Below are 23,384 nucleotides of genomic sequence, written 5' to 3' on the forward strand. Positions count from 1 at the left end.
GGGGAGGTCTCTAGCACTGCTGGGACCAAGAGGCAGTTTTCTGTACAATAAAAGCTTGATTTCAAGATGGACCCAGCAGTAACTATGTCACCTCAAATTACAGGCATCCCCTACCCCACACTCAGGCCCCCTTTCTCCAGCAGGACTGGAAAGGATCAGAACAAAAGACCTGACCCTGCAAGAAAAACAAAACCCAGATGCTCCGCTTCCTGCGCCCACAGAACTGCCTGCTCCTGCACTGTCCAACCACCCAGAGACACCAGACCCAGGCATGATGTTTTATTGGGGGAGTTGAGCAGCTGATTCTATCCCCTTCCATGTATGCCCAGTTTCCCACCCTGATATGCGCCAGGCTATAGCACTGCCCACAGAGGCAGCTCTGACATAGCCCCAGCCGCATTCCCGCTAGCCAGAGCCCTCCCAGGAGCTGAACTAGAACCAGGCAGGGGGCTCTAGTGCCCTCTGAGAGAGGGCATCCTTGGCTATCTGTAGGGATGGGCTGCAGGGTATCAGCACAGGGGATGCAAATAAATAGTAGGGGGAGGTCAGAGGGTCCTGGCCCTACGAGTCGAGGCGGCAGAGGGGTGAGTCGTAGACCATCTGTAGATTCACCTTGTGCCCAACCAGCTCACGGATGTTGTTGATCCCGTATTTGATCATAGTGGGGCTGGAGGGGAGATGGGTGTCAGGGTGGGCACAGACCAGGCACTACCCAGTTCCACTAGGGCTCCTTTTCCCCAATTCCTAGCCGCTCCAGGCCCTATCAGGGCCCCTCATTCCCAACCCACAGCCCTCTGCCCCCCCCCCAAGGTCTCAACCATTACCCTCTATCTCCAGCTGCCAGGGCCCAGCTCCTACTCACCGCTCCAGGGAGAGGCCCCAGGCAATGACGCAGACACCCTCGGGCAACCCCATGGGCAACAACATCTCCGGGCGGAAGATGCCAGAGTTCCCAACCTCCACCCACTTCTTGAGCCCTAGGAGGAAGAGTAGGGTGCTACAGTAGTCCTGCTGTACTACTGCCCACCCCCATGAATAGGGCTAGGGGGAGGTGCTTCCAGCAGCTACCAATGGAGTGGGGTCACCCCACTCCTGAAAAAGGACAGTTTCTCACCTTGGTGGTAGCTGAACACCTCCATGCTGGGCTCCGTGTAGGGGTTGTAGGCTGGCTTGAAACGCAGCTGGGTGATTCCTGTGAGAGGTTGGGGGGGGGGGGGGTTGCAAGAGACCACTGGTGCCACCCTGGGCTCCACAGGCATACCCAGCCTGGGGCCCTGGTACATTCCACCCCACCTCTGCTCAGCCCTGCAGGTGCCAAGGATCCTAGATGCTCCCCCACAAGGATCTTAACCCCTCTCCTACTCCTTCTGCCCCTGCAGGCAGGGATCTGCCCTTCCCCACCCCTCGGCTCACCCAGCTTGGTGAAGAATTCGCGCAGGGTGCCCATGAGGTCACCAAGGGTTAAGCCATAGTCAGCCACAACCCCCTCAATCTGGTGGAATTCAGCAAGGTGGGTGGCATCCAAAGTCTCATTGCGGAAGACCCGGTCGATGGAGAAGTATTTGGCAGGTGTGAACTTCTCCTTCTGGGGGGAAAGCATGTCAATCATGGCCAGCCTCCTCCCAAGCCCCCCCCCCCCCCCGGAGGTGCTGGGGGTTGACCACACCTGGTGGGCAAGGCGGTAGAGCATGCGGGCGCTGATGGCTGTGGTGTGGGTCCGCAGGATGTTCTTCCGTGCCTCCTCCAGCTTCCAGTCATACTTGTACCTGCAGGGAACAGGGGGGCTGAGCCCCAGTAAGCAAGGCGGGGGGGGGGAAGGAAAGCAGGTCCTGCCTCAGCAGTGTCCCTGGTCAGCTAGGAGAGGACACTCACCCCTGTGACCCATAGCCTCCCTGTGAATGGACCCGCTTCACGCGCTCCAGGTACTCCATGGGGAACTCGGTGGCTTCAGCAGGATCTGGGGGGGGATGACATGCACAGGGGTGAGGGATGACAGAGCCCCCTCTCTTAGCTCTCAGCCCTTCACTGCTTCAGGGCACACTCTATAGAGAGTAAGGGCCCCTGGTCTCCCACCCAGCACTGGGGGGCACTGACCCAGCAGGAAGAAGGTGTCATGCTCATCACGTGCTGGGTGCTGCTGCGGCTGGAACAGGGCATCAAAGTTCCAGAAAGAGCTCTCAATGAAGTTATTGGTCGGCATCTCTGTGAAGCTGGTGAGAAATGGGAGAGAAGGATAGTCAGCAGGGTTGGGGTACAACTTGCCCCTCACTTCCAGAATTGTGGAAAGAACCCAGGTACCCGGGCTCCCAATCCCCCCAACTCTAACCCTCCAGCCCCTCCAAGACCCCAGACAGCCCGCCCTTGAGACAGGCTCTCAGGCCCCCTGCTTTAATGCTCCAGCTTACCTAAACCCTGAATAGACCCCAAGTGTCCTAGATCTCAGTCTCCCTGCTCTGTCCCCTACCCCAGACCTGAAATGGAACTCGGGTATCAAGGTTCCCAGCTTTTCTGCTCTAGCACCTTTCCCCCTGACCCTGCTTCCTTCCCAAACCTCAGATAGAAGCCAGGCAGCTGGGTGTCCAGCCTTGGAAGGCAGAACAAAAGGGAGCACCCCCCTGCCCTGGACTGTCAGTGGCAAATCCCCCCCTGCCCCAGTGCTTTAGAAGGCTTAAGGATGACTTCCCCCACCCCTAGCAACACTCACCCCATCTCCAGGAAGATCTGCCGGAACTGGGTGCGCACCTTGAGCAGTGGGTGCAGGTGCCCGCTGTTGGGGGGCAGCCCCAGTGCTGCAAAGTTGTATGCTTTGAAGCTCAGGTTGTGCCACGAGCCACTATGAGGGAGAAGGGTAGGGGTGGCGGTATCAGGGCTGGTGGCAAGCCCTTCCCACCCCACCAAAATGCACCCATTTCTGGGTCGGGGGGTAGCAGCACATAAGAGTAAGATCATTGAAATGGGAACCGTGGGATTGCCCAGGTCTATAGGCTGAACCAGACCACAGGAAACATGGACTTCTAATCTCAGCAAAACTTGAACCCATGGCACTGCCAGGTGCATGGAGTGGGCAGAACCCCTCCTATGCCAGGCTCTGGGGCCAGGGGAGAAAGGTGGGGTTCGGGGCTTGCCTGGCAATCATCTCAGGTGTCAGCTCTGTCTCCTGCCTGGCAAGCCTGGTGCTAAAGGCACTGCCTTTCCGGATCCAGTAGCTCTTCAGGGTCCTGGAAAAGCGGTGAAGATGGGGTTACAGGGAGCCCACTGGTCTCTAGCTCCCAGCATCCACTGCTCCCCCTCACTAATGTGGCATACTGGGAAGAGCAGCTCCACAAGCTACATGGCAAAGGAAGGCTCCAGCTGGGCAGGGGTCTGAGAGGGGCCAAAGGCAGCATCTGAGCCCCACTGGACAGGGGAGCACAGGGGGGCTTGTGGGTGCCCAGCATAGCAGAGAACAGAAGCAGTGGGTGCTGCCTCCCAGTGGTGAGAAGAGATCACTGCAGTCCTGACTGCTTGATGCAAGATAGGAGGGTGCAAGGGTGGAGGGGGAGGATCATGGGAACAGGACACACACGCACACTTCCACCAGCAGTTTCCTCTTCCTCAGCTCATTCCGTTCCTTCTCATCCAGACTCTCAGCCTTGCCTTGCTGCACCCACTCCAGCTTTTCCCGCACGGAGTCCTCCACATTCTCCACCTACAGGGTAGGAAGGCTGGGGTCAAAAGTGCAGCCTAGAAGTTACAGTACCTGTCCTGTGCTCAGGGCAGGAGGGAACTGCTCTGTGCAGGATCCCTGCCCCCCCCCAACCAGGTAAGGGATACTCACAGCACGGAAGACGTGGGGCCCTCCCTCAGCCACCTTGTCCAGCCGTATCCACTTGTTGGACATGGCCTTGCTGAAGCCGACCTTCGCACTGGGAAGTGCCTCCAGAGACAAAGGGTGGCAAGGAGTCAGGGCAATGCCAGACAGGGGGAGTCAGGACCCTCCCAGCAGGGGTTAGGTGGTAGGAGGGGAAGCCAGCTGCCTCCCAGTGATTCACAGAGATTCACAAGCACTTGCCTGTGCTTCACAAGCTAGGTGCCCCTCTCCCCATCAAGGTTCTGTTAACTTTATGAATATGGAAACTGAAGCATAAAGACAGACAGAAATGGGAAAGAGACCCTGAAGCCCTGCCCCCCAGCCCTGCCCTACTCTGCTGACCAGAGTCCATTTGGCTTCCAGAAGGAAGAACATTACCCAGGTGTCTGGGCTTCCAACACCCCCTACCCAATACCATCCCCTCTCAGAGCTGGGAAAAGAACCCAGGTGTCCAGGCTCCCAGCTTCCTTTGCTCTCAACCACCTCTCACAGAACTGGGGAGCAAACCCACATGGCCATCTTTCCAACCCCTATGGTCATGCTATTGTACTATGCCACATTCCCCTTCCTGATGCCAGTTAACTCAGACACCCTAACCATGAGACCATGAAAAATCCAATGTTTTAACACAGAAAACACCAAAAAGGCTACAGAGAAGAAACTAAAAGGGAGCTGGGAAGGGAAAAGAATATAGAGGAAGGGGGACCTCACCATGAGCTGGCTCTGGGGCAGCCCCTCAGGTGGGATGCTGTTGAAGACATGCACCTCGTGGCTCCCATCCTGCACAATCTCTGTCCCCTCGGCCGTCAGCTCCCAGCGCTTGGACGACCGCTGCTCAGCCTCAATGACCTGGGGAGGGGGGCTGGGTCTCAGCCAGAGGCTTCAGGAGAAGCTCCACATGCCCCAGAACAGTTAACATGCCCCACAGAGTCCCACCAGGGAGCACAAGATGCCACTCCTCTCCACTCCTGGGCCCTGGCACTCCTGCTCACAGCACCTATGCGCCTCTGGTGCCTGGCCTTAGGCAGCAGGCTCTTGAGGCTGACTGCAGCCCAAGAGACAAGCCTGAGGGCTCCCAGCCTGGGGTGTAACACGATCCAGAGCTCAGGGACAGGGACCAGCAAGACACTGGGATTGGGAAGGGGGACAATCTCTATTACTGAATATGCTCGAGGACAAGCTAGATGCAGCAGGGGGTGGGGAGGGAGGGGGGAGCAGTGGACAGGCAACTAGAAACAGGCGTTGGGGGTCACAGCTCCTTCAGGTCCCCTCCAGCCCACGGTCCTCGTGGTCATACAACAGAGCTACCACAGCCCAGGGCTGGGGCTGGCTGGGAGCCGCATGTCCCAGCTCAGAAAGGGGAAGCCAAGACAGATTTCCCATGGACTTTTACATCACATCACTGCCCGGACAGCACTGGCCAGCCCCCCAGAGCCACCCCTGGCCCCCCATGGACTCCTTCCCATCAACCCCAGAGCGGAGGGAAGTGGAGAGAGACCCGCCCCACTCCCTCCGCAGTGCTCCCCAGAGTCCCGCCCCCTTCTGCCAGGCTCCCCCGCTCCACCCTACTTCGCCCAGCGCCTGCAGTCTCTTCACGGCTCCCACAAGCAGCTGGTGGTTTAGGCCCAGCGCGGCAGCCACCTCCAGGCTACAGAGTCCGTCGCCACCCGCTCCATCCAGACGCTGCAGCAGCAGCTCAGCCACACCAACCCCATCCGCCATGGGAGGCGACATAGCTACAGGAGGGAGGGTACGGAAATAGCAGCCTCTTACCCCGGAAGAGATCTGCCCTAGCTGATTTCCGGAGGAAGTGGGGTATTGTCCTCTGGGCGGTGTCAGCCATCTTTAGAGTGGCTAAATGGGGCGGCATATCCCCAGCGTGGCAGAAGAGGTTTGGATCAAGTTGTGTTTGGGCTGCAGGAGCTATAGCGGTGCCACGTAGAGCGTGGCATGAGGAACGAGGGCGAAGCACGGTGGGGGGGAGGGAGGGAGAGGCACGTGACCGGCACCATTTTGGAAGTGGCGGAAAGGCGTAGGGTTTCCATGCAGCTACCTGAAGTGTTGCACACCGTTTCCGGCCGCCGCCATGTTGGGTGTGGCGCACGTTGGGCGGCAATGGAGCAGCCGTTTTGAATTGGCGCAACCCCAGCCCCGCCCTTGAGGCCATAATCCCAGATATTTGGCGGGGGTGGGGGGGAGCTGGAGCTACCTAGAGATGGCTCCTGGCTCCCTTTCCTGAGGGCGTCCCAAGAACTTCCAAAGTGATATAGTTCAGCAGTGGGAGGTCAGATGGTGCTTGGTTACTATGGCTACTGGCCCCTCTTACACACCCAGGGTGTGCACATGGCATAAAAGCAAGTGGAAGCCTTCACCCCAGTAACAGGGCAGGGATCAATGTCCTGTCCTGGTGCCCCCTTTGCACCTGGGCAGTGGTGACCAAACAGCTGAGAGCATGAGGTATTAGGTTGCCATGACAGCAGGCCTCTTCTGCAGGTGAGTGACACCAGGAGGATATCAGGCAGCCAACCGTCTGTCACCATGGTGACAGGGGTAAGGGACTGATACCTAAGAATGGACCTGGCACCAGGAAGACAATGTGTGACACCTGGTTACTGTAGTGATGATCCTGGGATAGGCATCTTGGGTGCTATGGGAGGGTATGATATCATACAGGTGATCTTGAAACACCTGGCACTTCTGATGGAGAAGGGGTGGCTTATTCACGTGCCAGCCAGGGCAGCCACAGAGCTGACAACAAATCAGAACAGGGCAAGCTTCAGGACTCAGTAAGTCAAGAAAGTTTGGATTTAATCTTTGATCTTTCTTTTCTCATCTCAGGGCTGTCCAGGGCCATCACATGACACAGCCGAGGGTTCCTCTGCTGCTACAATGGCTAGAGAGTTATTTTTCCCTCAGTGCAAGTTGTTGATTGCATATTATCCCAGGACTCTGGAACATGGGGCTTAAAAACACTGCATGTGGTAAGACTTGCTGTAAGGTCACAACAGCTTGTCGTCTAGGAATGGGTCATCTAAGGGCAGTCCTAGAGGTAACTGGGGCAGAGACAAGGTGTGGGATCCTTGAAGAAATGAGGCATGTGGGTGTTAGAGCAGGTCTTACACTAAATCAAATGCACATATACACACATGAAATTGCACATGCATGTGCACAATTGCACATGTGCACAGTTACCTGCACACACAGTCATGCATGGCTGCTAGGAGCTTTAGCCAAGGTTGTACACCCCCCTGGGTTACACAGAGCACAGCATTTTATTTACTGCCATATAAATTATGGGTGACAACATACTAGAGACTGTTTCCTCCAATTCTACATCAGGACTGACTGCAGCTTGCTTTACGAGTGGGTTAACGAGTTACAGGGGCATTTAACGACTGGTGTTACCTACACAGGACAGACAAGCGCAACCAGGGCCAGAGCAGCAGAATTATGACAGTTCCTACACCCTGCTGATGGACTTTTACTTTGGCTTGGCAGGGCCTCTCATGAAGCAGGAGGGGCAGAAGAGGTAGCAGAGAGGGGATTGTTCCTCCGTCAGAGTCTAAAACCTGCCCTGTTGGATCCAGCTGAGGGGGTGGCAGCCCCCCTTCCCTTTCTCAGGAGGGATCCTAGCTCTGTGAGGGTGGATCTCAACCTGGTGTTCTTGTGGAAACCACAGCCCTAAGGCACCCAGCTCTGTGGCACAGTGGCCTCTGCTTTTGTGTGGAGGCAGATCCATGGGGCTGCCTGAGAAGGTGCCCTTGAGGGGCTAATGGGGCAGGTCCAGAGCCACCCCAGGACTCCCCAGTGCAGGGTAAGAGTCAGCTACTCAGATAACTGGGTCTGGGGGCAGCACTGGATCAGGAGTGCTGGGCTCTAACAGGCCTAGTTCTGTTTCTAGACAGAACTGGACCCAAGCCGGGGAGTCCAGAGCCCATGGTGCTGGATCCTGACTCCTCTCAGATGCCTCCTGGTAGCAGTGTTCCCTGACTCTGAGTTTGTGGGGCTGCTTCCTGATGCCAAATTTCCAGGCCTCTGACACTCACTGGGCACTATGGCAGGACAGGGGGCCTGTTCCCATGTGTTCCCCTGCAATGGGAATCAGGATCTGAACCCCTGGGGTTCAGCAGGGTGAGATGAATGAGAGGCAGGAGCTCCTGGACTCTGCAGCCCATTCCCTGGGATTGATCCTAGCACCAGGGTGTGGACCCAGATGAACATGCTGCCTCTCTGCCAGTTCCCTTAGCCCCATGCATGAAATCCTGGAAACCAGTTCCTGCATTTCTGGATCCCTGGGTTTTGCAGGGTAGAAGAAGTTAGAGCTGGGAGCCAGGGTGCAAGGAAGGGAGCTGGCTACAGCAATGGAGAAACAGGAAGCTTTCATAGGAGAAGGGAGCCAGGCTTGAACTCATGTCTCTGGAGGTACAGGGATCGGTCTGATCTGCTCTATCACTGCAACCCTTGCATAGAACTGTGCTCTCTGAGCTGGGGACAGAACCCAAGCATCCTGGCTCCCAGGCCCACCCTGCTCTCACCATTACACCCAGCTCTCAGCCCAGAACCTAGGAGTCCTGATTTCCAGATCCATCACTCCAGCCATACCCCAGGGGTCAAGTCCCAGCCCCCTCAGTTCTTCCCCCTGCCCCCCATGTGCTAAGAGCTGCTCTCATGTGGGATTGTCTATTTAGTGCTCTCTGGAGTGGACCCATGTGCCCCCCTGTTTCCCCAAGCCCCAGCCACTTCCTTTTTTCCGTTCCTCCTCCTATCATTACACACCCACCCTGTCCCTTTCCCCACTGAGCTCTGGTCCCTGCACTAACTGACCGGGGGGTTGCAAAAGCAAGAACCATTTGTCACTGGGTGATGCCATGGTTAGCAGGGGTGGGGGGTACTTGAGGCCATAAGTCTGCTCTAGACATGGTTGTACTGGGGCAGATGCCCAAAGTGATAGGTCCTGTTGACAGGGCCAGAGAGGGGTTCCTGGAGGGAAGGGGTATATCTAGGACAGGTTGGTGGCAGGAAGAGAAGCATAAGGGGAGAGAGGGAGGGAAAGGAGAAATATGGAGAGACAGGAGTCCAAAGCCATGGTGGGATGGATGATAGGTGTCACCACCACTGTGGAGGCCTGGAAGGGTCTGTAGGGGAGATGGATGGGGGGTGGTGTTTGCATTCCCAGGTCTCCCCAAATCCTCTGTCACTTTATCACTGCTGCTGCCCCACTCCACCTCAACACCAGCTATGTCTCCCATCCCAGCATGAACAGCTGCTGTGTTCCCCCCAGTGGATACTGTATTTTATTGAGGGGGAGGGGGGCAGATGGATCCCTCATCAGGTTTCAACAGTCTTTGTTCTGGTGCCCTGCCAGATGCTGTTGATTGCATAAGAGACATAACTGTTGCTGGGACTGTTATCTCTGTGCCGCGTGTTACTTCTGGGCCTAGGCCCACAGCATTGGCAAGGGTCTGCTCATGTTTGCTTTCCTTTGCCAGACTGTTCAGAAAGGTGAATCATTAGGAGTCTTCCTCTTCTTTGCCTCTTTCAGGCTTTAGAAGATTCATAAGGATTTTGCAAACATTTGAACCGCCACCTGAAATGAAGCTGCTTCTGGGGTGCAGCACACAATGTTCAGAGGAGAAGGGAGAACAGGGGCTCTGAGGTGAAATGAAGTGCCAGGGGAGGGGTTAGAGTCGACCCTATGGGGGGTGTGGGGGCTTGTTAACACATTGAGCTGTGGTACCCCCGCAAAGGGGGGAGGGGGCGGTCTCTGTGCTTCTGCAGTGCTGGGCTGAGCCGCCAATTCCAGGCGGGCCCCGCAGGAGGAGTCATGGCTGCTCTGTGGCACCCCCCCCAAAACGCAGGGCCCAGGGCAGCTGCCCCAATTTGCCATACCCTAAGGATGGCTCTGCCAGGAGGAGATTGTTAAGGGTGGGATGGTGAGCAGCCAGGTGCTGACTCCCATGTGCTGGTGGAGGGCACTCACAATACCTGAGATGGTTATGGCTCTTGCCCAAGTCTGTCCGTGGCTGGTGTGGGGGAGGGGGTGGGTTATTTAATATCTGCCTAGGTACCTGGTGTTTTAAGGCATGTGACAGAATGTGGCAGAGCCAGGTAAAGAACCTGGGGTGTCCTAGGACTGGGGAATAGAACCCAGGAGTCCAGGTGACCCCCTCCCGTTTCCTAAAGGTAGGCCCTGCCCCCAGCCAAAGAGAGATTAGAGGTGGGATTCTTTCCCTCCCTCCCACTCCCCCAATTTAGCCTGTGTTTTTTAGGACAACATCAGGATACACTGCATCATATGGCAAAATTAAGCTCTAGGCCTGTTTTCAGGGCAGTGAAATCCACATGGGATTTAAGCATCCTACGTGGGATTTCACTGCCTCCTCCCCCTCAGAGGCTGGGGGCTTCCCCATCTCTCTCTCCCTCTTCCACCCCAGGTGAATTGCGAGGGGTAGAGACTACAGTGTACCTTGAGCTGGCCCTTTAAGGCCCCCCAGCTAGTCATGTGACCTGCCAAGTAAAGGTGACGCATCAGGCAGAGTGGGAGGAGGCGTCTCCCACCGAACGCGTGGTTACTCCTCATTGGCCCGGCGCGGCAGCCAATAGGAAGCGGCCATCTGGGACGCTAACGTTCGGGGGCGCCTCCGGAGTCCCTCTGTAGGGCGTCGGCCAATGGGTGCGTGGCTCGCTAGGCCGCGGGCCAATGAGGCAGCGGCGGGCCGGGGCTCGGACCACCCCCCGTATAAAAGCTGTCGCCGTTACTGCGCCTACTGCAGTGTTGAGGTACCGCTAGACCTGGTCGTGTCTCTTAAGGGATAGATACTGTGAGGGACCCGCCGAGATGAGCCCGTTCTTGGTGTTGTGCGGCCTCTTGGGGGCGGCGACGGCGACGCCCGCGGAGTTCTTCCGGGAGGAGTTCGCTGACGGAGGTGAGGGCGGGGGAGGGCCTGAAGGGTTAGATGAACCTCTGGGAGGGCGGGGAGCGCACATGGGATGTCTCCCTTTGGGGCCTAGGAGGGCGGTGGGGGGAGTTGTGATGGAAGAGGAGTAGGAAGTGCAGGTGGCGACCCCCGCCAGGCCCCCCAGCACGAGAGATAGGAGACCCGCCTGGGGTGTGGGCAGGGAGTAATGGGTCCCGGAGAAGAGGTGGCTCTGTGCTGCTCAGGTTATGGGGTGGGTGCCTGAGGTGTGGCTGGGCCTGGGGGGTGGGGCCCTCATGGGTCAGCTGGGTGTGGGCCTGGTGGAGGCAAAACTCTGGATGGGGCATCATGACGGGGTTGGTGGAGGCTGATCTAGGCTGTCCTGGGGGAGAAGAGCTGACCCAGGGCTCAGGGAAAGGCCTGTAGTGTCAAGCTGGGTGGCTGCTCTCTAAACCCATCTGTACTGAGTGCCCTACCTGAGTCCAGCCCCCAGAGAAGTCTGCCATGGAGCAGAGTCCCTTACAATGGGCTCCTTCCTGCTGCCTCAAGTGGCTGAAGAGGCCCTGGGCAGAGCCTGGTTCTTACCCAGTGCGGCACAGGCTCTGGGGTCCTTTGTGTCATAGGCTGGGTGACTGTTTCCCTCCTGCCCCCCAGAGCCACGTCTTCTCGCAGGCCCTGGGCAGCCTACTCTTGCTTTCACTCTGCTCCCTGAGCAGCTGGGCAGGAAGTAGATTGGGTTTTGCTTTTGCCCCTGCCTCAGGCTGTCCTGAGCAGAGAGGAATTAGAGCCTGTTACTGAGCATCAGGTCAGACTTAGTTTTGTTGAAAGCAGCTGGGGCTGCCTTGAGCCAGCTGAAAAACCAGATCCCCTGGAGCAGACAGGCAATGTTTCCTGGGGGGAAAGAGGCTGAAGGGGCAGCAAAGATTTAAGTGCGGTGTTTTGAGCTGGGCTGCTACTAACCAGAGTCCTGGGTAGGCCACAACAGCTCCTGACTGTCCCATCATGCCCTGGTTGGGAGGGGGCAGGGCCTCGGTCCAGGTGGATTGTGTAGCAGGCCTGGGTGCTGTACCATGGCAGGCTTTGTACCTACAGAATGGGGCCCAGGCCTCCAGCTGAGTGATCTCTGTCTGGAGATGTGCTTAGACATGATCTCCTATCAGTGTGGAGAAGGGACCGGATTTGGTGGTGGTGTCTGCCTGCCAGGGTGTTCATTGCCACAGAGGTGGCTGGATTTGTGTAGCAAGGGACTCCATCCCCATGGACCTGCTGAAATAAAGGCAGAGACTTAGTTGTGAGGGGTGGGAGCAGGGTCCAGTGGCTGGTGCAAGGCATTGGCTTATGAACTTCTGAGTTCCACGGCACTGAAACCATCCTAGGTCACAGCTTCCTTCTGCCTCAGTTTACCTGGTGGGTATGTGTCCTGTTCCTCTCATCATTCTTGTCATCTGCACTGGGAAGCAGCTTTACCTGGAGCCTACTTATGTCTGGAGACATGGGGAGACCCTGCCCCCTTCCCCACTATTTCAATTCCAAGCATTGCATCTCCCCTCCCCAGATACCTGGACGAGCCGCTGGGTGGAGTCAAAGCACAAATCTGACTATGGGAAGTTCAAGCTGACGGCTGGCAAGTTCTACGGGGACAGTGAGAGAGACAAAGGTGGGGGCATTTCCTGCTGGTGAGGGAGGGAGGGGGCAGCCTATGGGCCCTCTTTTTGCCCACCCCTTGGCATCTTTGCTCTGTTCTCACAGCTAGGATGAGTTGCAGGGTCCCCTCTGGTGCATGCTGCCCAGTGGGGCTGCACCCCATTGTGGACTCTCTCCAGGGAAGTGGTCTCTGCCCCCCACTCCCTCCCCCCCCCCAGGCAGCTTTGATCCCTCAGATAATTATGGTCCCTGCCTCATGACCTGGAGTCCAGACTGCTGCTACCTAAACACCATGTATCAGGCCTCATCCCTCACTGCAGATGGGCGGGCCCAGTCTCTTCACACCTCCACTGGGGCTCTGCCTTGGCAGGGTCCTGATTTCACCCTTCCCCACTCCCCTGCAGGAATCCAGACAAGCCAGGATGCCCGCTTCTATGCTATCTCGTCCCGCTTTGAGCCTTTCAGCAACCGGGACAAGACGCTGGTGGTGCAGTTCACGGTGAAGCATGAGCAGAACATTGACTGTGGTGGGGGCTATGTCAAACTCTTCCCGGCCAGCCTGAGTCAGGAGGACATGCATGGAGACTCTGAGTACAACATCATGTTTGGTGAGCAGAGGGGCAGGGGCACCTGCTGCAAGGCATGAATCTGTTTGGGCCCAGCCAGGTTCATGGTGTTCCACTCTCCCATGGCTTCGGTTGTCAGGGCTGTGCTCAGAGCGGCTTTCCTTCCTCCTCATCCAGGGGCTGGTTTCATGCTCCTCCACAGAGGGGAATGCAGCATCTTTTCTACATGAGGCTTCCGGGAGCCCCTGGGGAGATGCAAATCCTTTCCCATGCTGGCCAGGGGACCAGCAGATCAGGGTGCATTGGGGTCCCCCCAGGGGACCAAGCAGTGGGTTTTAGGGGAGGGGGAGAAATGGCTTGTAGGGGAACTAGCTTAAGTGGGTCTTTCCTGAGCTCACTGTCCTTGGTGGTTGGAGCAGATTATCCCAGCTCCTGTGAGGGGTTGGCCCCAGGTGCCCTCCTCACCACAGTGCTTCCTAATGGCGCCTTGTTCCTCAGGTCCTGACATTTGTGGGCCTGGGACCAAAAAAGTCCATGTGATCTTCAACTACAAGGGCAAGAATGTGCTCATCAACAAGGACATCCGCTGCAAGGTGAGTGCCCAGGACAGTTGGTGGGGGGCGGGGGTGGGGGGCAGCGTTGTCTTCCCATGCTCTTTCCTCCATGATGCCTTGGCCCTTGCTCACCTGGCCCCTCCCCGTGCAGGATGATGAGTTTACCCACCTGTACACTCTCATTGTCCGACCCGACAATACCTATGAAGTGAAAATTGACAATGGCAAGGTGGAATCGGGCAGCCTGGAGGATGACTGGGACTTCCTGCCACCCAAGAAGATCAAGGACCCTGAGGCCAAGAAGCCTGAGGACTGGGATGAACGGGCCAAGATTGATGACCCCACAGACACCAAGCCCAAGGTGGGCACAGACTGGCAGGAATGACTTGACTGGGGCTGGGTGGTGGGAAGGGTAACACACAGTGAGGCCCCACCGAGGGAGTCTGACTCATGCGGGACTCTCACTCCCAGGATTGGGACAAGCCTGAGCACATCCCTGACCCTGATGCTAAGAAACCCGAGGACTGGGATGAGGAGATGGATGGCGAGTGGGAGCCTCCAGTTATCCAGAACCCTGAGTACAAGGTGAGGTGGGCCAGGCCTTCCAATCCCTTTTTTTCCTTGCAGCCTGTACTGGGAGCTATATACACCCAGGCCTTGTTGGGCGAGGTGGGGAGATAAGGGTACCATACTAGAGCTATAACCAGACTGCCAATGCCACACATCCTTGTAGAAGTCATGAGTACCATAAAACCACCTGCAGAGTCCTGCTGCCTGGCTGGGAATGTCGGGTATGGGCTCAACAAGAAAAAGGTTCCCTCTTCATAGATTTGGAGCTTGCTGCTCCTGGGTCCATGTGGGGTTGGGAATCTGCTGTGTACCCAAAGAGATGAGCAGTCCTGCGAGCTGGTCTCTTGCAGCAGCCCCTACCTACCCTAGAAAATTAGGGTTGGAAGGGACTTGAGGAGGCTTTCTAGTCCCAGTGGCTTTCAGCTTTTTGTACCAGCAAACATTGACCAGTACCACCCCTGTGCCCCTCACTCCTGACCTGCTGCTCTTAGGCCCCAGCTAAATATCTAATCTAAACTTGCCTTACTGCAACTGGAGACCATTGGTCCTTGTTTTTTGTCATTGGCCACCACTGGGAACAGTGTAGCTCCGTTCTCTTTGGAACCACCTTTCAGGTAGTTGAAGGTTCAGATCCCTCCTCGGTCTTCTTTTCTGCAGACTAAATAAGCCCAGTTCCCTCGGCCTGTTCTCATAGTGAGGGGACTAGGGCACATGAATTATTTTCATTGCCCTCTGCTGGACTGTCTCCAACTTGTCCACATACTTTCCGTAGTGGGGGGGACCGAAAACTGGACAAAAGATTCTAGATGTGGCCTCACCTGTTGCTGGGGGAGTGTAACCCACAGGTTGCCATTGTGGGGGCTTGGGCTCTGTGGTGGTGCTGGTGTCCCTGGTTAGCTTCCATGACCTGAGCCAGATGCCCCCTTCCTTCCCTCTGCCTCTCTACAGGGGGAGTGGAAGCCGCGCCAGATTGACAACCCTGACTACAAGGGCAAGTGGGTGCACCCTGAGATCGACAACCCTGAATACACGCCTGACCCTAGTCTATATGCTTATGACAGCTTTGGAGTTATTGGCCTTGACCTGTGGCAGGTGTGATGGCTGGGAGTGGGGAGCAACAGTGTTTTCTAAGAGACTGAGGGTGGGGGAGGCTGGCTGATTTCTGGGGCAGGGGTATGGTAGCTGGGGTCTCAATGATTCTGCTGCGTCCTCAAGCAGTGAGATGGTATTGGTCATGGAGCCAAAGCAGGTACTTCTCTGGGGGGCTGGAGGTGGGGTGGGGAAATGGCTCTGGTGTGGGAAGTTGGGTCCCCTCCAGGCCCTGCTGGGTGACTTTTTCCTCTCATGGAGCAAGTCCCCTCAAGGGGTCTAACTGCTTCCTGGTGCTTGGTGATGGCATTGCTTTCTTCCTCCATTCCCTCCAGGTGAAGTCTGGCACCATTTTTGATAACTTCCTGATGACAGATGATGAGAAGTTTGCAGAGGAGATTGGCAGTGAGACATGGGGGGCCACCAAGGTACGGGAGTTGTAGGGTCATGGCACTACCCTGGTCTCCCAGGAGTTAGTGGGCAGAGGCTTGGAGGGAGGGGGGTGTAGACCTGCCCCCTTCTCAGGGTATGGAGCAGAACTCTAGGCCTCTGCTTGGCACTTTCCTAGTTGAGACTTCTCTTGGGTGATAGAGGTGGGAGACAAATCAAGCCCTTGCCAAGGCCTGAGGGCACAAGATGCTCTGAAGAGGTAACTTTCTTTGTGCTCATGGAGTCTGACCAGGGTCCCCACAGCAAACTGTTAGACCTGTGAATTGGGTCCCAGTGATAGCAACCTCTGTCTAGGCCTTGGAGCTGGAGGCAGCAGCTCTGCTTGTTCCCTGGGCAGGGAGACATGGGAAGTAGCAGAGGCTGGGAGTGCATGCCCAGCCGGTAGCCCTGTCCTCCCTGCCCCTGCTAATGTGGCTGCATTTGAACTCTAGGATGCAGAGAAGAAGATGAAGGAGCAGCAGGATGAAGAGCAGCGCAAGAAGCAGGAGGAGGAGGACAAGAAGCGGAAGGAGGAGGAGGGCGAGGCCGAGGGGGATGAGGATGAGGATGAAGAGGATGAGGATGAGGATGAGCCTGAGAAGGAGGAAGAAGAGGAGACAGAGGGGCGTGGGAAGGATGAGCTGTGAGCACGCAGCTATTGCTGCCCCCACCTGCAGCAGCCGTGGGAAGGGGATACTGTAATGTCTCTATGAGACCCGAACTTTCTTTTTTTATTGGTGTCTTTTTGTTTTGTTTCTGTTTTTGTTTTTGGGGGTTTTTTGTCCTTATTCCCCCACCCCCTTTTTGAAATCTGTCCCATTGCCACCATCAGCCCTAGTCCTGTGCAGAGAGAGGTTTTCCCTTGCCCCTAGCAGTATCCAGGGTCTAACTTCCAGGAGTTCACCTTTTTGATGGCACTGGATGCAAGGGATTAGCAGTGGGCTGGCTTCTGGTAGCTGCTCTCTACAAAGCAGGGCATGGGGGCTAGAAATCAGCATCTCTGCATCTCCCCTACTACCCCCATTCTCTTATTCCTTCTAAATGGAAACCCATCCCTAGCCCCTTGCAGGCTTCCTGAATGAGAAGGGGAAGCAGTGGGTGGGGATGGGATTGATACTGGGGGCGGGGGGTGCAACAGGCAAGCACCATCCTGCAGGAGTTTCTCTTTCCTGCCTGAAGCTGCTGGCTCTCCACATCAGGACTCCAGCTGCCTGCTGCCTCTTTCATCCCCAAAGCTGGCCCAGAAGTGGCACCTATTTCCAGCTGGCCCCTGAGCCTGTGCTGTTATCCCTAATGGAGAGCCTGCACAACAGCCTATTGTGTCAGGGGGTCTAAAGCACCTTTTTCTGTAACGGGTGCCTAGAGTCCCCTGGGAACTCTGTCAGGTCACAGGGGAGGGGGAAGCATATAGGCTAGAATGTAAAGAGAATCTCTCCTGGGTGAGGATGCAGAGCTGGGGGGAGGGGGGTGGAGAGTAGAAGACTGCATGGCCAGGCTTGTTCCTACCAATGGAACTGCACGGGGGGGGGGGGCCGTGTTTGAGGGCTCTGGTCACACTTGAATGTATTGAGGACTGAAGAAAATTTCTATTAAATTAACTCCGTGTCTGACCCAGGTGCTTGTCTTGTCCTTGCTCTGCCAGGGGGGTCGGGAGTTGGGGGGGGGGGGGGGTCAGGCCTGCTGCAGCGGGAGCTGTGGGGTGTCCCTGAGGATGGGGGAGGGAAGCCATGGAGCGGAGTCTTGTATTCCCCTGGGCTTAGCTCCGCCTGCGACCAGGCCAACCCTCCCCCGCCATGTTAGCCCACTAGGGCTGCCATTTTATGCCCCTCTGTCATATGACCACTTCAGGGCCGGGGCCCCTTACACATAACCTGTGCTTCGTCATGTGACCCGCGCAGCGAACTCCCTTAGCACGTGACGGTCAGCAAGGCGTTTTTTCCACCCAGCCCCACATCACTTCCGGTTTATCCCTGTCACGTGCTGGGGCTGCTGCGTTTTGGGGCCGGAAGCCGTGGGGTAGTAAGATGGCAGCGGCGTGAGTTGCATGTTGTGGGGGCTGCTGCGTCCGTTGGAAGGAGCCGCCCGAGCCTCGGCCCGGCTTGGCCGCGGCCGCCATGGCGGTGACTATCACCCTGAAGACGCTGCAGCAGCAGACGTTCAAGATCCGTATGGAGCCTGACGAGACGGTGAGGGGCGCGCGGGGCGGGATGGTACGGTCCGAGCCTGCGGGGGGGAATGGGGATGGGGGTCTAAGCAGGGGGGGATAGAACGGTCCAAGCCCAGCGGGAGGGGCGGAGTGGTACAGTCCACGTGCAGTCTAAGGTCCCCTCTTTTTGCCTCCTAAGCAGGTGTGGCCAGGCACTGCCCCCGAACACCCCCTCGTGGTCCAGGTTCTGCTGCTGTCTCTCTTCTCCCCCCCCCCTGGTGGCTGCATCTTGGCCTTGAACATGCCATCTCCATGTGGAGTTGTGTAGCTGCACCACCTCAGAAGCAGCTGCATCTCAGTGGTGGTAGTGGGGGAGAATCTGTATACCCAGCCCTTGATATGGGCTCCCCTCCCCAGAACCAGCTCTTATCTCAATGTGAGGGGAGGGGGGGAGCCTGTATACCATGAACAACTGGTGCCTCGGGTCACGGGGGACACATGCCTTCCCGACACTAGTCAGGGATGTGGGGGGTCTCCCCACAGCCAGTCTCACCAAAGAGCAGCCACGCCAATTCTGGAAGCTGTGCAGCTGCTTTTGCTGGTGGTCCCGCTCCTTGGCTGGCACTTGCAGGGTGAGCACCAGCACTCCTGCCCGCCCCCCTGCCTGTTGCCTAAACAGGGAGCACAGCCTGACAAGGGGTGCACGTGCACACACTGCTAGTGCTGCATACCCACTTCTCAGTGTGGCCCACTCCAGAGGTGGCTGCATCCCAAACCCAGGGAAGACTCCCCTTATTTTAGTCTGTAAGTAACAACCCTGCACCTTCGCTGTCTCAAGGCCTGTCACCAGTGCCTGAGTCCTTGGCCGCAGGGTGCAGCTGGAGCTGGGGTGATGCCAAGTCCCTCTCCAAATAGCTGGCATCCTCCACAGCTCCCTGGCAGCATCAGGCTTAATTTTGGCTCCCTCCAGGGCAGGAGGAGCTAAAAATATCGCCAGACCCTGCCCACAGCTGGGGGACACGGGGAGGGCTGCATCTATTCTACGCCCTCTTCTCGGGTGGGGGATGGCACCTTTGGCCTGAAGGTGTGCCATGCTGGGTGTCCAGGCCTATAGATTGGCCTCCAGAAAGACTGCTAGAATGGGATCTGTTTGGCAGGGACCTTCCCTAACCATTGAGTGTGTCCTCCCCCTCGCACCACTGGCAACATGGTCAACAGGCTTCGAAGAGCTTTTCTGCCTGCCTTTCCACCCTAGAGGTGGCTGCATCTCAGCCTGGTGGCAGTAGGGGGCATTGCATTGCAAGGAGCAGGCTTGGGAACTGCAAGTTGTGGGGGGGAGCGGGGGCAGGTCTCTGGGTTGGACCCCTGGGTGATGGAGGCTGCGATGGCAGGTGCGGGTGCTGAAGGAGAAGATTGAGGCGGAGAAGGGTCGGGAAGCTTTCCCTGTGGCTGGGCAAAAGCTGATCTACGCCGGGAAGATCCTGAGTGATGATGCGCCCATCAGGGAATATAAGATCGATGAGAAGAACTTTGTGGTTGTTATGGTTACCAAGGTGGGTGTGTCTCCCACCTGACACCCCCAGACCCATGTCTCACCAGCATCCATCCTGGGAAGCACAAATGGGTGCCAGGAGCCCCTGGGGTGCTTCCCTGATTCCCTGGGATGGCATTAGGGGATGCTGTGCTGCTGGGGACATTAGTGGGCAGAGTTTGCTGCTACCCCTGAGGGTTGGAGGGGTTGGCTGCTGCTTGAAATGGGAGTGCAGGGGGCTGGAGGGGTTCCAGCTGCCTCACTCTGCTGCTTGTTCCATAGGCCAAGTCTGGCTCAGGGGCCCCCATCCCACCTCCTGCAGAGCCCTCCCAGTCCCTCCTGGCTGAGCAGCCCCCCACAGCACCTGCAGCTGTCCCAGCCCCACCAGCAGCACCCAGTGAGAAGCCCTCCCAGGAGCCAGTGGTGACCAACCCCCTGGAGTCTACTGTGGGGTAAGGCACCCCCTATATGGATGCAGCTGTGCCATGGTGGGTTGGTGGCTAGAGCCAGGCATCCATGAGCTTGAAGGGGCAGGGCATGCCCAATGGGGCTCCAGACTCTTGGGTTCTGTTCTTGCCTCTCTGCAGCCCAGCTGCATGCAAGCAGCTTTGCTGTTGTCTGTGCCTTGGTTTTCACATAGTGGCGGTCCCCCTCCCCAAGAAGAAGAATGACCTTGTGTTAACAGGGCAGTTTTGGGAGGGTTGTTGTGAGAGTTTAACCCCTTATGGTTTCCCCCATTGTGCTGGAAGCCCAGGTCCCTCTGTGAAGGCTGCAGCTGGGGAAACTGAGGCAGGTGAAGGGACTTCCTGGGGAGGGGTGGTGCCTTCACCCCTCCCCACCAGGAGGTCCTTCTGTAGCAGGAGCCCAGGAGCTCAGCCAGAGGAGATGTGGATGTGGGGGGTCTCAAAGAACTTACCCCGGGGAACAGATCATCCTGGACCCGGCTACTATTTCTCTCTCTTAAATCTGCAGCTCTGTTCCCTCTTCAGGTAGCGCCGGGCGCAGTGAAGATGCAGCCTCCACCCTGGGTAGGTGAAGGCAGCTTTCCCCACTTCCCATTAGGAGGGGGCTGGGACTCCCAGCGTGGGGGTGAGGGGCAGCAGTCTGGGGTGGGGGAGGGGGCATAGAGCGAAGAGCTTGGACTCCTGGGTTCTCCCATCCTTTCTGCAGCTCTCCTCCAGCAGGGAGGGTTCCCTGTAGTGAAGGAGGAGGGGGGTTTGGCTCATAGCCAAAGCTCCCCCCTCCCCCCCGACACCGCACCCTCACTCCCCAGTGACTGGCTCAGAGTACGAGACAATGCTGGCCGAGATCATGTCAATGGGCTACGAGCGAGAACGGGTGGTGGCTGCACTCCGAGCCAGCTACAACAATCCCCACCGTGCTGTAGAGTACCTGCTTATGGTGAGACCCTCCCCTGGGTGCCAGGACAATTGGATTCTGCTTCAACTCTATAGAGGGGAGCAAGGATGAGGGATCAGAGCAGAGGGAGACATGGAAGTCACCGTGACTGCGGTGGCTTATCCCTAGCTCTGGGGAGGTGTGGGTAGGAGCTGGGGGTGAGGACACAGGAACCAGGATGCCTAGGTTCTATCCCTAGCTTTGGGGAGGAGTTGGGGTAGTGCTGGGAGTAGGGGACAGGGAGTAAGGACACCTGGGTTCTCTTATCCCTAGTTTTGGGAAGGGGAGAGGAGGGGTGGCCTGGAATGAGGAGTGGGAGCTGGGAGCGAGGACAGCTGGGTTCTCTCCTGTGGGCAAATGCAGGGAAGTGCTGGTGTGGGGAACACCGGGGGTCTGGCCATAGCCCTGAGTAGAAAAGGACCAGAACTCCTGGGTTTTCTCCAGTGAAATTGGGAGGGGGTAGAGCTGGCAGCCAGGATGTCTGGGTTCCAACCTCTGCCACTGGGCCTCACAGGGCATTCCAGGCAGCCCAGAGCTGGAGCGAGCGCCCATCCAGGAGAGCCAGGCCCCGGAGCCACTGGCACCTGAAGGTGGGTGAGGCCTGCATTGGGGGGGGGCTTGGGCTCTGCCCCTTTTGGGTGTGGCTAGGCTTGACCACACCCACTCCCCCAGGTGAGAACCCCCTGGAGTTCCTGCGGGAGCAGCCCCAGTTCCAGAACATGCGGCAGGTGATTCAGCAGAACCCAGCCCTGCTGCCTGCCCTCCTCCAGCAGCTTGGCCAGGAGAACCCCCAGCTCCTGCAGGTACCACAGTGCACCTGGACACCTGGGTTCTTCTGTACTAGGAGGGCAGTGAGGGCCATGGGACAGAGCAGGCTGGGCCTGGGATCCCAGGTGCATGCATTCTCTCCCTACTTTGGGAGTGGAGTTGTGGGGGGTCTGGTCTGTTAGAGCCAAGGGGACTGGGAGCTTAGATATTTCCATAGATTTCATAGATAGTAGGGCTGAGAGGTACCTCGGAAGATCATCGAGTCCAGCCCCTTGCTCCAGGGGGAGGAAGTCAGCAGGGATCGTAGGATCCCAGCAAGATAAACGTCCAAATGTCTCCTTGAAGGTGTTCAAAGTAGGTGCTTGAACCATCTCTGGCGGCAATTTATTCCAAACCTTGGGGGCTCGGACAGTAAAGAAGTTCTTCCTTATGTCCAGCCTGAAATGGTTATGGAGAAGTTTGTGACCATTCGACCTTGTCATCCCTTGGGGTGCTCTGGTGAACAGACATTCTCTCAGATCCTTGGGTTGTCTTCAGCTCTGGGGGCCAGTGGAGGCTGGTGGGTCAGACCAAAGTGGGCCTGGGTGCTTGGGATCTCTCTAGCTCTGGGAGAGGAGTGGGAGTTGGGGTTGAGAGCAAGGGGACTGGGAGCCAGGATGCCTGGGTTCCACTCCCAAAGCATGGTGCAACACTGGGGAGTCCCCACCTCTCTCTCTATGCCTTGGTTTTCCCATGGTGGACAGGTTTGCGTGTATGATATGGGTTTGCCCCCTAACCCCGTGCTTCCTCACCCCGTGCTTCCTCCTCCCACAGCAAATCAGCCAGCACCAGGAGCAGTTCATCCAGATGCTGAACGAGCCATTGGGTGAGGGGGGCGAAGTGGCGGAGCTGGAGGGTGAGATAGGGGCCATGGGCGATGACACTCCGCACATGAACTACATCCAGGTCACGCCGCAGGAGAAAGAAGCCATAGAGAGGGTAAGAGGGCTGGGCCTGAGGCCAGGAGTCTTGGGTTCTAACCCATGACTACGGGAATGGACAAGTCCTGGAGGTCAGAGCAGGGAGGCTGGGAACCTGGACTCTTGGGTTCTGTGCCCACTGAGGGAGGGAAGAGTATCCAATAGTGAGAGCAAAGCTAGGAGCCTGGATTCTGCATCCAGCTGTGGGAGGCGATGGGTCTAGTGGGTAGAGCACAGCTGGGAGCCCAGGCCTCTGGGTCCTACTTCTGATTGCTACTATAGCATTTGGGTTGCCATTGAGCCAAGCTGGGAGTCACCAGCCCACGGGTCTGCGCTGAGCATTGCCTCTGAAACCTACTGATGGTGTTTGACCTCCCTTCACTAATAGGGCTGGTGTGGGCAGGGCTGGGGGTGTGGCATCATGCCCCCCCCAGGGTGTTTATTAACCCATGTCCCTTTGTTGTCCCCCCCCAGTTGAAAGCCTTGGGGTTCCCTGAGAGCCTGGTCATCCAGGCCTACTTCGCCTGCGAAAAGAATGAGAACCTGGCGGCGAATTTCCTGCTGAGCCAGAACCTGGAGGACGAGTGATTTGGGGAGGGGGGAGAGTTTTATATGAGAGATCTTGGCCCAGAGCCTCCTAAGAGTGTACAGCCCTGTCTATTTAAGGGGGGGTGGCCCCTCATGGTGCCCTGCACCCCCTCCCCACAACCCCTGGGTGCAGGGCAGCAAGAAGCAAACCAAGCCCCAAACCCCCTTAAGATGCACCTGCAGTTGAGCCCTTTCTCAGACGTGGGGGCGGGGGGCTTAAACCTCCAGCCCGAGACCCAATTCTCTCCCCCTTCCCCTTCCCACAAGCCCTGTCCATGCCTCTCGTTCCTGATCCACAGAACCACCCCCCCACCCCACCCCCCAAACACACACACAAGCAAGGTCTATGGCTTTAAGTTACCCTATGAGGTGAGA

The 23,384-nt window shown here is 57.3% G+C and overlaps 3 protein-coding genes across 7 annotated transcripts; 2 read left to right on the top strand and 1 right to left on the bottom strand.

Annotated features, from left to right (window-relative positions):
- Positions 1–264: 264 nt before the first annotated feature.
- Positions 265–5,611, bottom strand: FARSA (phenylalanyl-tRNA synthetase subunit alpha). 4 transcript variants are annotated; one of them, XM_090059443.1, is made up of 13 exons: positions 5,420–5,611; positions 4,562–4,699; positions 3,818–3,916; positions 3,570–3,688; positions 3,126–3,218; positions 2,705–2,833; positions 2,095–2,210; positions 1,873–1,957; positions 1,667–1,784; positions 1,414–1,582; positions 1,115–1,192; positions 863–977; positions 265–667 (listed from the first exon to the last, which is right to left on the bottom strand). In XM_090059443.1, exons 1-13 carry the CDS (start codon positions 5,582–5,584, stop codon positions 562–564), a joined length of 1,530 nt encoding a protein of 509 aa, XP_089915569.1. In that variant the 5' UTR covers positions 5,585–5,611; the 3' UTR covers positions 265–561. The 4 variants fall into 4 exon arrangements, with proteins under 4 accessions (XP_089915569.1, XP_089915571.1, XP_089915570.1 ...); XM_090059445.1 differs by having other exon boundaries at positions 1,667–1,766; positions 5,420–5,610; XM_090059444.1 differs by having other exon boundaries at positions 1,414–1,585; positions 1,667–1,766; positions 5,420–5,610.
- A 4,997-nt stretch (positions 5,612–10,608) lies between these two features.
- CALR (calreticulin) lies at positions 10,609–17,011 on the top strand. The gene is made up of 9 exons (XM_090060545.1): positions 10,609–10,776; positions 12,323–12,424; positions 12,816–13,019; positions 13,476–13,570; positions 13,683–13,892; positions 14,003–14,116; positions 15,050–15,193; positions 15,526–15,618; positions 16,072–17,011. The coding sequence occupies exons 1-9, from the start codon at positions 10,689–10,691 to the stop codon at positions 16,264–16,266; spliced, it is 1,245 nt and encodes a 414-aa protein (XP_089916671.1). The 5' UTR covers positions 10,609–10,688; the 3' UTR covers positions 16,267–17,011.
- Positions 17,012–17,609: 598 nt separating this feature from the next.
- Positions 17,610–23,313, top strand: RAD23A (RAD23 nucleotide excision repair protein A). 2 transcript variants are annotated; one of them, XM_090059863.1, is made up of 10 exons: positions 17,610–17,805; positions 17,968–18,009; positions 19,157–19,318; positions 19,579–19,748; positions 20,269–20,324; positions 20,570–20,697; positions 21,209–21,284; positions 21,367–21,497; positions 22,276–22,440; positions 22,896–23,313. In XM_090059863.1, exons 1-10 carry the CDS (start codon positions 17,734–17,736, stop codon positions 23,007–23,009), a joined length of 1,116 nt encoding a protein of 371 aa, XP_089915989.1. In that variant the 5' UTR covers positions 17,610–17,733; the 3' UTR covers positions 23,010–23,313. The 2 variants fall into 2 exon arrangements, with proteins under 2 accessions (XP_089915989.1, XP_089915990.1); XM_090059864.1 differs by lacking the exon at positions 17,968–18,009.
- The last annotated feature ends 71 nt before the right edge of the window (positions 23,314–23,384 follow it).

The sequence above is a fragment of the Crocodylus siamensis genome, chromosome 8 (genome assembly GCF_052110815.1).
Source record: "Crocodylus siamensis isolate JL-2025a chromosome 8, ASM5211081v1, whole genome shotgun sequence".
NCBI lineage: Eukaryota > Metazoa > Chordata > Crocodylia > Crocodylidae > Crocodylus > Crocodylus siamensis.